General features: G+C 47.9%; 1 protein-coding gene across 6 annotated transcripts in view; it reads left to right on the top strand.

Annotated features, from left to right (window-relative positions):
* The window catches only part of FAT3 (FAT atypical cadherin 3), a 546,218-nt gene that overhangs the window by 512,039 nt on the left and 18,834 nt on the right, over positions 1 to 15,345 (top strand). For all 6 annotated transcript variants that reach the window (XM_060234952.1, XM_060234950.1, XM_060234951.1 and 3 more), the window contains 2 exons: positions 5,481 to 5,949; positions 13,390 to 13,543. In XM_060234952.1, the coding sequence (XP_060090935.1) occupies positions 5,481 to 5,949; positions 13,390 to 13,543 (623 nt within the window). The remainder of the gene's footprint in view (positions 1 to 5,480; positions 5,950 to 13,389; positions 13,544 to 15,345) is intronic.

The following is a 15,345-nucleotide window of genomic DNA, read 5'->3' as shown; positions in this document are numbered from 1 at the left end:
ATCTTTCAGGTCCAGTAGACCCAAATCTGAAAAATTCCTTCCTTCCTTCCTTCCTTCCTTCCTTCCTTCCTTCCTTCCTTCCTTCCTTCCTTCCTTCCTTCCTTCCTTCCTTCCTTCCTTCCTTCCTTCCTTCCTTCCTTCCTTCCTTCCTTCCTTCCTTTCGCACACCCCTAATGGTAGGTTACATGAGCAATAGAAGAAAGGGACTGTGGAACACAGGAGGAAATATGACTGTGGGAGGGAGCATGGCTCAGTGGTAGAGCATCTACTTGGCAAGCAGAAGGTCCCAGATTCGATGTTTAGAATTTCCTGTTGAAATGATGAGGTAGTATATCATGTAGAAGACCTCTGTCTGAGATTCTGGGGGAGCTGCTGCCAGTCTTTGTAGCCCATAGTGACCTTGATGGATCAGTAGTCTGATTCAGTATAAGGCAGTTCAACCCCCAGCACATACTCCAAGAATGATATGCATCAACCATTTACCTGCCTCTCCCTCTCTTCTGCACCTTATGCTAGATCCAGAATAAATTAGCAAATTTCATCTATCTCATCATCCCTCTGCGGACCCCCCCCCCCCCCACACACACACACATATCATTCTTCAGGGTCCTCTCTCTCCCAGGAGCAGCATTTCCTAGAGATCAGTGGGCAGGAGTGGGAGGGGAGAGGCAGGAGAGTTTCATTCTGCTAACTGAAAATTCAGTTTGGATCCAGTCCCTTAGTTGGACAAATTCCCCAGTTGATGCCACAAATGTTGCTACTTGGGGCTACCAAGAGTCAACGAGAGCAAATGCTGCTCCAGCAGACTGACTTCCTTTAAAGCAAGGGCTGTCAGCTCTGCTTCTAAGCCATGCCCCGCTTGTCCACCCTGTGCCCCAGTGGAAGGGAACCGAGACCCCAGGTCCACACTCCCCCCTCCCCGGGATGATTTCTCTTACGCTTGCAAAGAGAAAAAAATTACAAACTCATGTTTCTCCTGTGCCCTTAATAGACTGGCTATTTAATTAATCATTTCCAGGAGCACAATTACACTGTCGCACTGAAGCAGAACAGAAAATATTAATTAAAAAGTTCCACACTTGCAAGTGAAACAAGTTAATGCTTCTCCCCCCTCCCCCTTGTTATAAATGTCCTTTTAATTAAACACTTCTTGGTCTCATTTCCTTTTGCAGAAAGTGTGTAAAAATAATGAGGAAGATGCCACCCAACGGGACATTTACAAAATGTCAGTACGACCAGGAAGTAGTGGGGCAGTACCAACCGTGTCACCAACCCACCCTCCTCCTATACGTAGTATCAGGGCTTCTTTTGAGCAGGAACACAGTTCTAGCTGGCTTGGTATCAGGGGTGTGGCCTAATATGCAAATGAGTTCTTGATGAGCTTTTTCTACAAAAAAAGACCTGTGTGAAACAATAGTGACATCGACATCAGGGGGTGTGGTCTAATATGCAAATGAGTTCCTGCTGGGCTTTTTCTACCAAAAAAAGCCCTGCGTACTGTCAGTAACATTTCTGCTAATCCATTCTGGAAAAGCTAAGCAGTGCTGTCCCACTCAGAGCCCAAACCATTGCCCCGAACCAGCTCTGAAAAAGACGGTAGGAAACATGGGAAGTATATAATTGCTTTGGTTTGACAGTGATATTATTGGTGGTCTCAGTGTACAACTGCATGGACAAATGATGGCAATTCTAGACAAAATGGCTAGTGAAGGAGTGGATTCCTTCACCAGCTACCTTAAAGGTTCTTAAAGGACTACTTCCCCCATTTCCAGCTGGCTTTTTTGGTGGCGGGGGGGCTAACTTGGTGATCTCTCCAGTGCCTACTCCTGAATTTGCTACAAGATTGTCACTACTCTGCATTATTTTAAGCTCCTAAAATCTTACTGAGTACTCCATCACAAGTAAAAGGAATGGCATGCAGCAGGACTTCTTTTCTGCCAGAGCCCACAGGAACAGAGCTCCACCTGGGCTGGCCAGGGCTCCGACTGGCCAGACTCTCCGTGCAGCGGCCACATGCTCCCCGGCCAGGTGGTGTGGCCTAATATGCAAATAAGCTTCCTGGGGATGGGGGGGAGGAGCCTCAGCCAATACAAGGGAGAGAAGCTTGAATCAGTAGCTCTGCTGTGTGATTGAGAGAGCCTGGAAAAACAAGCTCTGCCTTCCTCCCCAAGGGAGGCTCCTCAGCCAATGGATAAAATAGAGGTTTTGCTCTACAAAAAAAGCACTGGCATTCAGAATGGTTTGCAATCTGTTGGATGTGGCACAAAAGGAAGAGAGATGGGAAGGAAGAGGGAAATAAGAAAAATAGGCAGGGGTCTGGTAGAATGGCCACTGATTCTTTACATAAAGGGTTTGCCCTATTTTATGGGTAGGGTTACCAAGCCAAGGCAAACCTGGCAACCGGGGGGAGAATTGGGAGGCAGAGACATAGAGAAGCATTTAACCTTAGTTGTATCCCTACATCACTTCTGGGGAAAATCTGTAGTTGTTATAGCTCTAAGAATTGCCAGAAAATCTATGATAAAGTGATAGAGCTTCCCGCAGTTCCTAGAGCTATCTATGTCATTTCCAGGTTTTTCCTGGGAGGATTTAGAGATGCAGTCTAACTTTGCCCAAACCAGAGGATTAGCAAGTCTATTTACAGGTGAGCTATGTGTCCTCATCTGCTTACTTCATATTCTCTCTAGCAGCCCACAGATACTAAAATCAGTCTCTGACTTTTCTTTGGGATCTTGGGTCTAGTGTTGCCGTTTTTAAAATAGCTATTTCAAGACATGTGATACAGGACCAAGAACAAGTCCTCCTCTGCACCCCACACATAATCTGTGACCCATCCTCTCCGCAATGAAGCTCGTGGGAAAGCCCTTTGGAAAAACCCCAAATCTTTCAGCTGAGGAGCCCTTGTTAACAGATGTCGGTTTCTATGCTTGGTATCTCAGGCCTCTTTTCTTCTTTTACAATATTCTCCCCATACATCCTGAATGGACCTCAACGTTTTTTGGAGGGTGTAACTTTGTCTAGGATGCCTCTGTCCGTTACCTAGGTTTCAGGACCGTCACCACCTGCTTTTCTCATCCATACATAGCGGTGTTACAAAATACTCCTAGTGGGGCCCTGTGTAACATGCAATGAAATGTCTCTATCCAGTAGAATATAACGGGAAATTAAAGACAACAGTCCTCGGTGTCACAGTGACAAACTTTCAGTGATAAGGTGTTGGGTGGAGGGCTCTTAACTGTATGTTGTAAACACTAAGCAGAAAAAAAAATGTGGAGGAAACAAAAGCAAGAAAGAACAGAGCATGAAATAAAGAACTATAAATCCTATTTTTTGCGCTAACACCCACTGTATTATTTCTGCGAGATATATATCTCCTGTGTAACTGTATTTGTAAATACGTCTTTGGCACTTCATTTAGGTAGAGGGAAAAGCATATTATCCCTGCAGTGAAATGCGTATGATGCACCCTTCAGCATATAATAGATTTGGGGGAGGAAACGGTATGCATATCATATGCAAGGAAATAGACTCTATATGAAATATTCTGTCCACAGGAATTCCTCCCGCTATATCTCAAAATTCACGCCTCTCTGTTCACTTTTGCATTTAAATTGGTCGGCCCGGCATTCTGTCATGTCTCTCTGAACTGCCACTTTCAAGCTACCAATCTCCATCGCTGTGGTTTTGCAGTCCCAGCAAAAAACAGAATGCACGCTATTGACCCCTGTTTATTTGTGCTGCAGCAGACTAACACGTCTGCTCCTCTGGAAATTCTGAATCACGTAGGACTCCGTACATGGCTGGTGAGCTGGGTACAGCTTGATGTGACCTAAGTTTCGCAGGCCTGCTTTAAACAGAGCCTACAAGTCCTGGATCCCTTTTCTCACGTTCTGTCTTAATTTAGAAAGTGCCAATTCGAGGTATTTGCAGGATCTCAGCTTGTAGATGATTCCCCTCCGGGTCAGACCTTAAGTCCAGAAGGTAATTGTTTCTAGGCAAACGCAGAGCCTCGTATGTAAAGACTACGTAATGCGAGGGGGATACAGGCTAACTGTTAACAATGATTGCACTGAATTTTTGCCCTTTTTGTAACCTATCGGAAACAGTATTAAATGTTACTTCGGCTAGGAACAAGACAGATACCGTTACGTCCCAAACATTGGAAAATCAAGAAAGGATCCAGCATCGAAACTGAACCAAAGTAGTTATGAAATTTGACCTGACCTGGGTGGCCCAGGCTAGCTCGATCTCATCAGATCTTGAAAGCTAAACTGAATTCCAGGAGATCACTAGTTCAAATCTCTATTAGGTGAGATTAGGTAAATCACTCTCAAATTTAGACCCCTCTCTGCAATACAGAGATAATGCCATCCAGAGCTTTTTTTTTTTAATCGGGAACACACAGGAATGCGGTTCCAGCTGGCTTGGCATCAGGAGGTGTGGCCTAATATGCAAATGAGTTCCTGCTGGGCTTTTTCTACCAAAAAAAAAGCCCTGATACTGTCCAACTTTGCTGGACTATTGTACAAGTTGCAGAGATAATGTATGTGAAAACCATTAAACTCATCAAGCGCTGTTTACATAGCTTAGCATTATTATTCACCGTGGGAATTCACCTTTTTGTCACGTTAGCGACTCTGACATTAAGAAGTGTGTATGAACACACTGTCTGGATGGCCCAGGCTAGACCAGTCTTCTCAGATCTTAGAAGCTAAGCAGGGTCAGCCCTGGTCAGTACTCAGATGGGAGACCTCCAAGGAAGACCAGGGTCGCTACGCAGAGGCAGGCAACAGCAGACCAAATTAATCTGTTGCCTTGAAAACCTTATTGAATTGCTGCAAGCCAGCTGTAACTTGATGGCACTTTCCTACACCCCCATAAATGCACCAGACGGCTTCACACACATATTGATTGATACAAAACCTATGCACTTTGCTGGAGTTGTCCCACGTGATATGCTGCTGTGGCCTTTCTGCAGGGCTAGATTAACAATTAGACCAAACAGGCACTGGCCTATGGGCCCCCACACCTTTAGGGGCCCCAAGCTGGCTTCCCCGCAATTTTCCCCCTGCTTGCAGCCTTCCCAGCCTGCATACGCAGCCAGCGACTGAGCTGCTCTTTGCCTGACTTGCCCAATACGGCTGCTGCTGGCGTCGTCGCCAAGTTTGCCTCTCTCTGCCTCTCCCCCGCAGCTTTGTCAAAGGGGCTTTTGGGAAAAGTGTCTGCAGCTGCAGTGGGGGTGGCGGGGTGGGTACTCTGACTCTGAGTTAATTTGCAAGGGGGCCCCCCCGAGATTTTGACTGCCTAGGGGCCTCCACAGGGTTCACTCCGGCACTGCCTTTCTGTGATCAAGTAAAAGCAAATGCATGTGTGAGTACTGATGCACGTTGTTAGTTTTTTTTTCTCTGCAGAGCTCTGGAACGAATGCAAGGATTCTGTTGCAAGCATTGACTTTCTATGGTTTTGGTTTCCTCCCGCAGATTGTAGATGGCAAGCTGTGGTTCCAGTTGGACTGCGGCACTGGCCCGGGCATCCTGGGAATCTCCGGTCGGGCTGTCAATGATGGCAGCTGGCACTCGGTCTTCCTGGAGCTGAATCGGAATTTCACCAGCCTGTCCCTGGACGACAGCTACGTGGAACGGCGCAAGGCCCCCCTCTACTTCCAGACGCTGAGCACCGACAGCTCGGTTTACTTCGGCGCCCAGGTGCAAGTGGATAACATCCGCAGCCTGACGGACAAGAGGACCACGCAGGTCTTGAGCGGCTTCCAGGGCTGCCTGGATTCCGTCATCTTGAACAACAACGAGCTGCCGCTGCAAAACAAGCGCAGCACCTTCGCCGAAGTGGTCGGCCTGACAGAGCTGAAGCTGGGCTGCGTGCTGTATCCCGACGCCTGCGAGAGGAGCCCCTGCCAGAACGGAGGGACCTGCACAAGTGTGCCATCTGGTGGTGAATATCTTGCATTCAACATTCTGTTTCAGTTTTTCTTGGAGAAGGGGAGCTTAGTTTTCAGGTCCCGGTCCTGGGATTCTTTTCAAGAAAAACCTCTGGCACCAGACTTCAGAAGGTGGTAGAACCGTCCTAGACCTTCCTAAGGAGTTTCCTGGATTTAACCCACAAAACTACCCATTTAAAAATTTCACCTCCCATTCGTCCTTAGTGTGAATTGTTGCTCTGTTCCTGATAATCCTCATCACGTCAGTCACACGCAGGGGTGGAATTCTAGCAGGAGCTCCTTTGCATATTAGGCCACACTCCCCTGATGTAGCCAATCCTCCAAGAGATTACAGAACTCTTAGTACAGGGCCTCCTGTAAGCTCCAGGAGGATTGGCTACATCAGGGGGTGTGTGGCCTAATATGCAAAGCAGCTCCTCCTAGAATTCTGCTCCTGGTCACACAGTTCACATTTATGGTGACCCCTGTGAAAGATGGAGTGGAGGTCCATCAGTGGCTATTAGCCACAGCATATTGTTGGAACTCTCTGTCCGGGGCAGTGATGCTCTGTATTCTTGGTGCTTGTGGAGGCCACAGTGGGAGGGCTTCTAGTGTCCTCCCACTGATGGACCTCCTGATGGCACCTGTTTGTTTTTGGGTTTTTTGGCCACTGTTTGACACAGAGTGTTGGACTGGATGGGCCATTGGCCTGATCCAACATGGCTTCTCTTATGTTCTTACCTCTGATCTTGTGGTTGGGCAGCCCTATGTAAAAGATCTCTTTATCACTTTCTCACGTGGCTGCTGTAATCATAGAAATCACATGATGGTACTCATAAAGCGATCCTTTACATACGGCTGCCCAGCCACAGGATCCGAGACACTCTCCTCGTGATCCTCCCAAGAAATCACAGCATCCATGCTCTCCTGCAGAGTACTGGTTATCAGAAATGGTCTTCCCTGGCTAGCCACATATGTGGGAACAATCTTAAATGTTGGCTGACCTTTAAAATCATTAAACTGGAAGGACCCAGCCTGGTCTCTCAAACCAAAACACCCCCAAAATCTGGGGTCGTTTTGTAGAAAAATAGGTGGTGGAGCTCATCCAGGGATTGTTATGCAGCTGCACCTACTATTCAATGGACAAAGTGGGGAGGAGGAGGGGGAACCCTTAAAAAGGTTCAGAAGCTGCGCTCTTGTGAGCTCTTGCTGAATCCGAGGCCTGCCCGAAACAATAGCTGTCCAGGTTTTTTCCCCCCAGTTTTCCCTTTTTTTCAGCTTCCAGAGTTTCTTCGTTTTGCGGTGCTCAGAACATTTCCTGAGCCAATGTTCCCTTGGTATACCTTCACATGCTTCGGAGAAATGCACAGCCACGTGTATTTCTTGCAGGTGGTTGCTGCATTGCTCTGGTGGGCAAAGAAAAACTTGCACAAGCAAGATTCTCAGGCTAGATATGTGTCCACCCAGGCTTACCGACCTTTTCTGTACGCATTGTCCTTCAATGCAACACTCAGAGCCAGAAGGCATCCGGGAGGCAGGAGGTGATGGTTGGCCACAAGGCTCAGCCGGAGACATCATGAGCCAATTCCGGCATTATAAAATGTGGATTGCCGGGACGACGTCATTCATGTTAACCACAGACACCATTTCAATAATAACCTTAATGTTCTTGTACTTGACTTGATGTCACTTGATGTATCACTTTTTAAAGGTTTATATATATATATATATATATATTTTAAAAAAAAGACTTGCTAGATCAGGCACAATTCAAAATGATTCTTACCTCCCATAGCTGGAGGTTAGGGTACTTGAAGGTGTCTATACGAACTTGCCCTGACCTGGACGTCCCAAGCTTGCCCAGTCTCATCAGATTTTGGATTCTAAGAAAGGTCAGCCCCAGTTAGTGTTTTAATGGGAGACCTCCAAGGAAAATTCACTGCCACAGGAGGTGGTGGCAGCTACAACCATAGCCAGCTTCAAGAGGGAATTGGATAAACATATGGAGCAGAGGTCCATCTATGAGCCACAGCGTATTGATGGAACTCTCTGTCTGGGGCAGTGATGCTCTGTATTCTTGGTGCTTGGGGGGGGCAACAGTGGGAGGGCTTCTAGTGTCCTGTCCCCACTGATGGACCTGGGTTTTTTGGCCACTGTGTGACACAGAGTGTTGGACTGGATGGTCCATTGACCTGATCCAACATGGCTTCTCTTATGTTCTCTTATGTTCTTAAATCAAGATCACTACAAAGCAGGCCCATAGCTAACCAGGGGCCACAGGGCTGGCCTCTTGACATTTTTTTGGTGGGGGGGGGCCTCACCCCATCCCAGGACCACCCCCTCCTGTCTGATTTAAATTTCATGGGAGGGACTTGCAGGAGCAGCCACTGCCTCTCCCATGCCATTTAAAGGCCCTGCCAATCAGCTGATCAGCAGGGTCTTTGAATCATGTAGGAGGGAGAGGGATGCCCCCCCAACCTCTCCAGCTTTCTACCCCCATGGGCCCCTCCCAAGTGGCCCCCTGTGGCCCCCTTCCCCCATGGCCCCTAATGCCAGTAGCTCATGAAGTAGAACTTTTGCTCACAAAGCAAAGCAAAAGCAAAGCAAATTTTATTTTTATATCCCGCCCTCCCCCACCACAAGACTCCACAGCTTAGAGGGAGTATGGATCCCAACCCACATTTCCATGAGAACAGTGCTAGTATTAAGCCAGGACGTCCATATATTTATACAAAGCCATAGTTCAACGATGGCTAATTAACTACATTTAGAAGAAAAGCCCTGCTGAATTGGACCAGTGGCCCATCTAATCCAGCATCTTGTTTCATTCACACAGTGACTGACAAGATACTGTGGAGGACAACAAGAAGACATAGAGAAGGAGGCCTCCCCCTGATGTTGCCTCCTGGCACTGGGGGTTAGAAGTATCAATTCCTGGTTCAACAATTCCTAACTAACGATAGTTAGTAGAGCAGCCCATGTTCAGAAGATCACACTGAGTATGCTTCAATTAATATTTTATCCAAATCTCTCTCTCCAACCATCACCATATTTATAGTTCTACCTAGGGTTATTTTTTGTAGCAGGAACTCCTTTGCATAATAGGTCGCACTTCCCTGATGTACCCAATCCTCCTGGAGCTTACAGTAGGCCTGGTACTAAGAGCCCTGTAAGCTCTTGGAAGATTGGCTACATCAGGAAGGAGTGGCCTAACATGCAAAGGAGTTCCTCCTGGAGCTTACAGTAGGCCCTGCACTAAGAGCCCTGTAAGCTCTTGGAGGATTGGCTACATCAGGAAGGAGTGGCCTAATATGCAAAGGAGTTCCTGCTACAAAAAAGAAAGCCCTGGTTCTGCCTCATTTGGGCCAGAGAATCCTTCGGTGATCTGACACTCACCTTTACTGCTTCTCAGTTTGATTTTGTTTTATTGCGACTCTGCCCAAGAGCATGTTCGCCAGACTGAAAACGGTGCCGGCCAAGCTGAAGGAGCATTGGGACATTAAACATCTAGACCAGAGGCGGGGCGGTGGGAATCCGATCGGTGGCAACTGGGCGCATGTCAGCCCTAACCTGTGTATTTAAGTGTTCTTTATCTGCAAATAGAAGGTTAAGAAAAGAGAGCACATAGAATGGTGAGGAGGGGAAGGGTAATAATTCAAAAGACGGGTAGGCTTTCGAAAAAATTGCTAAACAAGATTATTTATGTCCCCCCAGGGAGGGAGGATGAAATGAGTGCCTGACTTTAACTCGGACTTTGTATAACAAATTAGGTCAGGCTTTCCCCATGTGAATAAAGGGAAGGGGGGGAAAAAACGGTTCCCTCTTCCGATTGATTTTGCTGGCGTCTCTTTTACACCATCACTCAGCAAATAGCGTGATGTGCAAATTGAAACCTTTCTAACAAATCACTTTAGGATAATTTCCCCCTTCCTACTTTCCATCCCTCCCTCGACAGGGTAGGGGATTCGCCATTTGCATCGGCTGCCGGGCGGAAAGGGCTACACACATTCATCTCCAATTGATGGGTCCATTTTATTAGGAGAGGCACATAAACAACTCAAGTCAGGCTGGCTCACTGTGGCATTCTGCGCTCCAAAGCTACTCAGGTCTCCATGCGCCACCGCCGCCGCTATCGGGAAGCATGCGCCCTCAGGGGATAAGTTCAGCTCTCGCTCTCTTGTTAGGAAATCTATTTGCTCAGGGTTTTGTTTGGGTTTTTTTTTTTTTTGCACTGTCTCAGCAGTATATGTAAATAAAGGATTGTTAGGGTGCCATAATTTTAAAGCAATGGGGCCTAACTATACATCAGCCGATCTATAAAGCAATCTGCTGTGACATCGCTAGGGCCGCTCTCTCCTTCTACTCCCCCGGGCGAAATAATTTAGTTAGGCCAAGCAATCCTCCGTATAAAAAAAAAAGAGAGCATCTATAATGAAATCGGATTCAACGGGAGGCCTCGTTCTATGTCAAATGCTCTCGGATTGCAGCCCAGAGTCTGAGACAGGCGGGTGACTGAGTTTGCTGGCAGAGATTCCAAGAGAAGAAGATGAAGAAGATATTGGATTTATATTCCGCCCTCCACTCTGAAGAGTCTCAGAGTGGCTCACAATCTCCTTTATCTTCCTCCCCCACAACAGACACCCTGTGAGGTGGGTGGGGCTGGAGAGGGCTCTCACAGCAGCTGCCCTTTCAAGGACAACTCCTGCGAGAGCTATGGCTGACCCAAGGCCATTCCAGCAGCTGCAAGTGGAGGAGTGGGGAATCAAACTCAGTTTTCCCAGATAAGAGTCCGCACACTTAACCACTACACCAAACTGGCTCTCCAGAGCAACCACGAGTCGGGCCCTTTAGTTCGTGTAGTCATGACAGTCGCAAACCTTTTATACCCTGCCTTTCTCCCCAGTGGGAACACACAGCGGCTTACAATATCATCCTCTCTTTTCCTGCTGTGTCCTCACAACAACAACCCTGTGATGTGGGTTAGGCCGTTTCCACATGGGGGGGGGGGAGGCCCTGGTCACAGAGTTCTCAGGGCCTCCTTCCCACTCACATACTCACATGTGTCACTCATCCACGTGCCTCACTTATGCACCCCTCTGTTAAATACTGGGTTCGATGCATGAGGAGACTCTTGCATATATACAGTTGGGGCAGGAGAAACCCAGCCCCCAAGAAGCAGAAACCCTCCTGTGATTGTGCCCTTTTTTGGATCCTTCATTAGAATATGCATCCCCATTGGCAGATCCTCTGATATCGCCTCCCGATTGGCCAGTTTGAATCATGCAGCCGATTGGGATGCAGATCTTTGGATTGTCTCAGTCTATTGTGTTGCACCTCAAGCTCGGGACACTAAACCCAACTTGTCCAGCCATGCCTTCACATGCATAACACCCTCCTTCCCTCAGCCCATTCTCACAACCATCTGCACTGCCCACAGCTGGGCAGCGTGTTCTTGGGGGGGCAAAGCTCTCGCCAAGGAGCAGGCAGGGAAATGGCGTGTGGCGAGGGTCGGCCGCAGCGAGCCCTCTCCGAACCTTTGGGGGCCAGGCAGTTGCCCAGCCTGGGAAAGGGATACACTGATAACAGCCCTGGACCCACCAAGCCCAGTGGCAGTCGTATGGGGGGCGGGGGGCACCAGGTGCTTCCACTTGTGCTAACAACCTGAACCTGAAAAAAGGAGAAAGAAGCCACTTTCTGCTCATTTGTGAGTTATGCATGCTAGGGAGATCATTCTACGGATAGAAGGAGTGGGATCTATGGATAGGATGCATTGCCCATCAGCAAAGCAATTCATTGCAACTGTTTCTATGATTTAGCTCCTCGCTTTGCTTAAAGTAAAGAATCATTCATATCGCAAAAGATACTTATTTAAAATCATTTGTTTGTTTGTTTAAGATATTTCCGTGCTGCCTCCCAGAGAGCCTGCTGGAGACTCCTTATTTAACTCTTTTTTTTTTTTGGTATGACGTTTAGATATCCAGCAGTCTTGTAAAAAATTCTCACACCCACGCTGAGACACCACAAGTGACGTCCTTTGCATGAGATCCCTGTCTCCCGTGTACAGTCATTCAGATACAACATTTCTCATCAGGACTGGCATCAGCATACCCTCAGGCGGGGCAGTTGCCGGGGCCCAGGGCTTTTTGCAGGGTTCGCTGCTGCCCCCCTCAATATGCCCTTTCCCTGCCTGCTCCCTTGTGAATGCCCCCCTCCATGCTGATGGCCACTTTGGGGTCCAGAAACAATTTTTCTCCAGGCCAGTTTGGCCGGGGATCCCAGAGGATTTGGGGGGGGGGGGGGTTACCTCTTCTGGGCACAGAGCAGGGGTCATGGGGTTGTGGGGGTGGAGGTATTTGTGAATTCCCTGCACTGTGCAGGGGGTTGAACTAGATGACCCTGGAGGTCCCTTCATAAGAACATAAGAGAAGCCATGTTGGATCAGGCCAATGGCCCATCCAGTCCAACACTCTGTATCACACAGTGGCCAATAATTTATACACACACACATATATATACACACTGTGGCTAATAGCCACTGATGGACCTCTGCTCCATATTTTTATCTAACCCCCTGTTGAAGCTTTCCATGCTTGTGGCCACCACCACCTCCTGTGGCAGTGAATTCCACATGTTAATCACCCTTTGTGTGAAGAAGTACTTCCTTCTCTCCGTTCTAACCCGACTGCTCAGCAATTTCATTGAATGCCCACGAGTTCTTGTATTGTGAGAAAGGGGGAAAAGTACTTCTTTCTCTACTTTCTCCATCCCATGCATAATCTTGTAAGCCTCTATGTCACCCTGCAGTCGACGTTTCTCCAAGCTAAAGAGCCCCAAGCGTTTTAACCTTTCTTCATAGGGAAAGTGTTCCAAACCTGTAATCATTCTAGTTGCCCTTTTCTGCACTTTTTCCAGTGCTATAATATCCTTTTAATATCCCTTCCCTTCCATGATTCTATGATTTGTCTATTTTTTTAAAAAATTCATTTATACCTTGACTTTCTCCCAAGTGGAAAATGCAAAGCGGCTTCCATGCTTTCCACTCTTCCCCGTTTCATTCTCACAATTCTCCTATGAGGTAAGTTAGGCCCAGGGAGTGTGACTGAGCCCCAAGATGTGCAGCCGCGCAATGAGACACATGGGTGAGAGGGCATGAAGGGGGCACCTGAGAACCGTCTGCCTAGGACCCCCCAAAATCTGGAACCACCTTAGTTGTACTTATAAACATGTATGAAGATTTTTCTCGGTGCTTTCAGCAGAGAAAAAAAAATCCTTAAAAACCGGCAAGTTCCCAAAGCCAGCCACTAGAGGGAAATAAAGACTCACGCAAAGGTGTTCCACGTAACATATCTACTCCGCGCTGACCCTCAAGGCAGATGCTGTTCTGCTTGGAGATTTCTGTTGACCAGTCATTCCTGACATTTTTCTTCTCTCCCCCCCCCCTCCCATTTTCCTAGGATACCAATGCAGTTGCCTGTCTCAGTTCACAGGCCGAAACTGCGAGTCAGAGATCACGGCCTGCTTTCCGAACCCTTGCCGCAACGGGGGGTCGTGCGATCCCATAGGCAGTGCCTTCATCTGCAACTGCAAGAACGGGTTGACAGGAGTGACGTAAGTAAGCTTTTGCTGCCGGGAGCACAGAGAGCCCCTTTGCTTCAAGGAACCACAGGCTGACCACGCTGTTGGTCATGTAAGAAGGATATAGAGTCACCCTCTTGCATTTAATCTCATTTCATTTATTCGACTTGTATCCCGGCCTCCCTGCAAAAGGAGGCTTACTTGTGAATGCCCTGCATCCCGGTGGAATACATTGTGCGGTTCTCTGGGCCACTCGGAATACCAGGAACATTGGCCTGACTCAGTATCAGCTGCACATATTCTACTCTGATTATGAGATAATTGTCAAGATGCAAAGAGGAACCATGGCTCAGTGGTAGAGCATCTCCTTGTTATTCAGAAGGTGGGCATGAAGGGTTGCATCAGTGCTTAGTTCTCATGGCCCTTTCTTATATGCCTAGGGAAACGCTGATCACCAGGGGTGGAATTCTAGCAGGAGCTCCTTTGCATATTAGGTCACACACCCCAATGTAGCCAATCCTCCAAGAGCTTACAAGGCTCTTTTTTGTAAGCTCTTGGAGGATTGGCTACATCAGGGGTGTGTGGCCTAATCTGCAAAGGAGCTCCTGCTAGAATTCTACCCCTGCTGATAGCCACTTTGGGGTCAGGAAGCCATTTTTTTCTAAGCCAGTTTTGTCAAGGATCCTGGAGGTTTTTACCATCTTCTGGGCATGAAACAGGGGTCACTGGGGAAGTGGGGGGAGGTACTTGTGAATTTCCTGCGTTGTGCAGGGGGTTCGACTAGATCAGGGGTGGAGAACAGTGGCTCTCCAGAGGTTTTTGCCTTCAACTCCCATCAGCCCCAGCCAGCATGGCCAATGGCTGGGGCTGATGGGAGTTATAGGCAAAAACATCTGGAGAGCCACTGTTCCCCACCCTTGGACCAGATGGCCTTGGAGGTCCCTTCCAACTCTGTGATTCTATGATCTCGCAGCGTGTGCAACTGGAAGAATCAGGTGGGAGGTAATATAAAACATTACAGCTTGAGATCCTGGAGAGCTGCTAATCAGAGCAGTAGATGAGAGCCAGTTTGGTGTGGTGGTTAATTGTGCAGACCCTTATCTGGGAGAACTGGGTTTGATTCCCCACTCCACCACTTGCACCTGCTGGAATGGCCTTGGGTCAGCCATAGCTCTCATAGGGGTTGTCCTTGAAAGGGCAGCTTCTGTGAAAGCTCTCTCAGCCCCACCCACCTCACAGGGTGTCTGTTGTGGGGGAGAAGATATTGGAGATTGTAAGCCGCTCTGAGTCTCTGATTTAGAGAGAAGGGCGGGGTATAATTCTGCAGTTGTCTTCTTCTTCAATAGACCAAGGCAGATTTATATGGAGATTTTTTTTTTTTGTCGCTGATTTAATGCTAAGCTGGAAATGGCTTGATCAAGGGCGTGAATGAGAGGCTTCCCTTGAATTGCTTAGGACAGGTCTACTCTGCTTGGAAACTACTGGGCTGTTTATTAGTGGCCTGCCATGGAATATCCTGCAAAGCAACCAGCAGGCCAGAATACTTGCTACACAAAGGCAGGCAACAGCAAACCACCTTTGTTCATCTCTTTGCTTTGAAACCCAATGGGGTTACCCTGAGTCAACTGCAACCCGACAGTACTAATAGTTAATCATTGTATGGCACTGTGTATTGTATAGCCAGGAGATTCTGAGGTCATCAGGGAGACAGAGGTTGTAGCTCTTTTAGCGTTATACACCACTAGGTGGCGAGCTAGACCTGGTTTTTAGGTAAGAGACGTTTCAAAGGTGGCTTGCCATTGCCTGCCTCTGCGTCATAGCCCTGGTATTCCTTG

This window comes from Heteronotia binoei, chromosome 3 (assembly GCF_032191835.1).
Source record: "Heteronotia binoei isolate CCM8104 ecotype False Entrance Well chromosome 3, APGP_CSIRO_Hbin_v1, whole genome shotgun sequence".
Classification (NCBI taxonomy): domain Eukaryota; kingdom Metazoa; phylum Chordata; class Lepidosauria; order Squamata; family Gekkonidae; genus Heteronotia; species Heteronotia binoei.
Note: the sequence above shows the minus strand (reverse complement) of the source record. Positions and strands in the feature narration are given on the sequence as shown.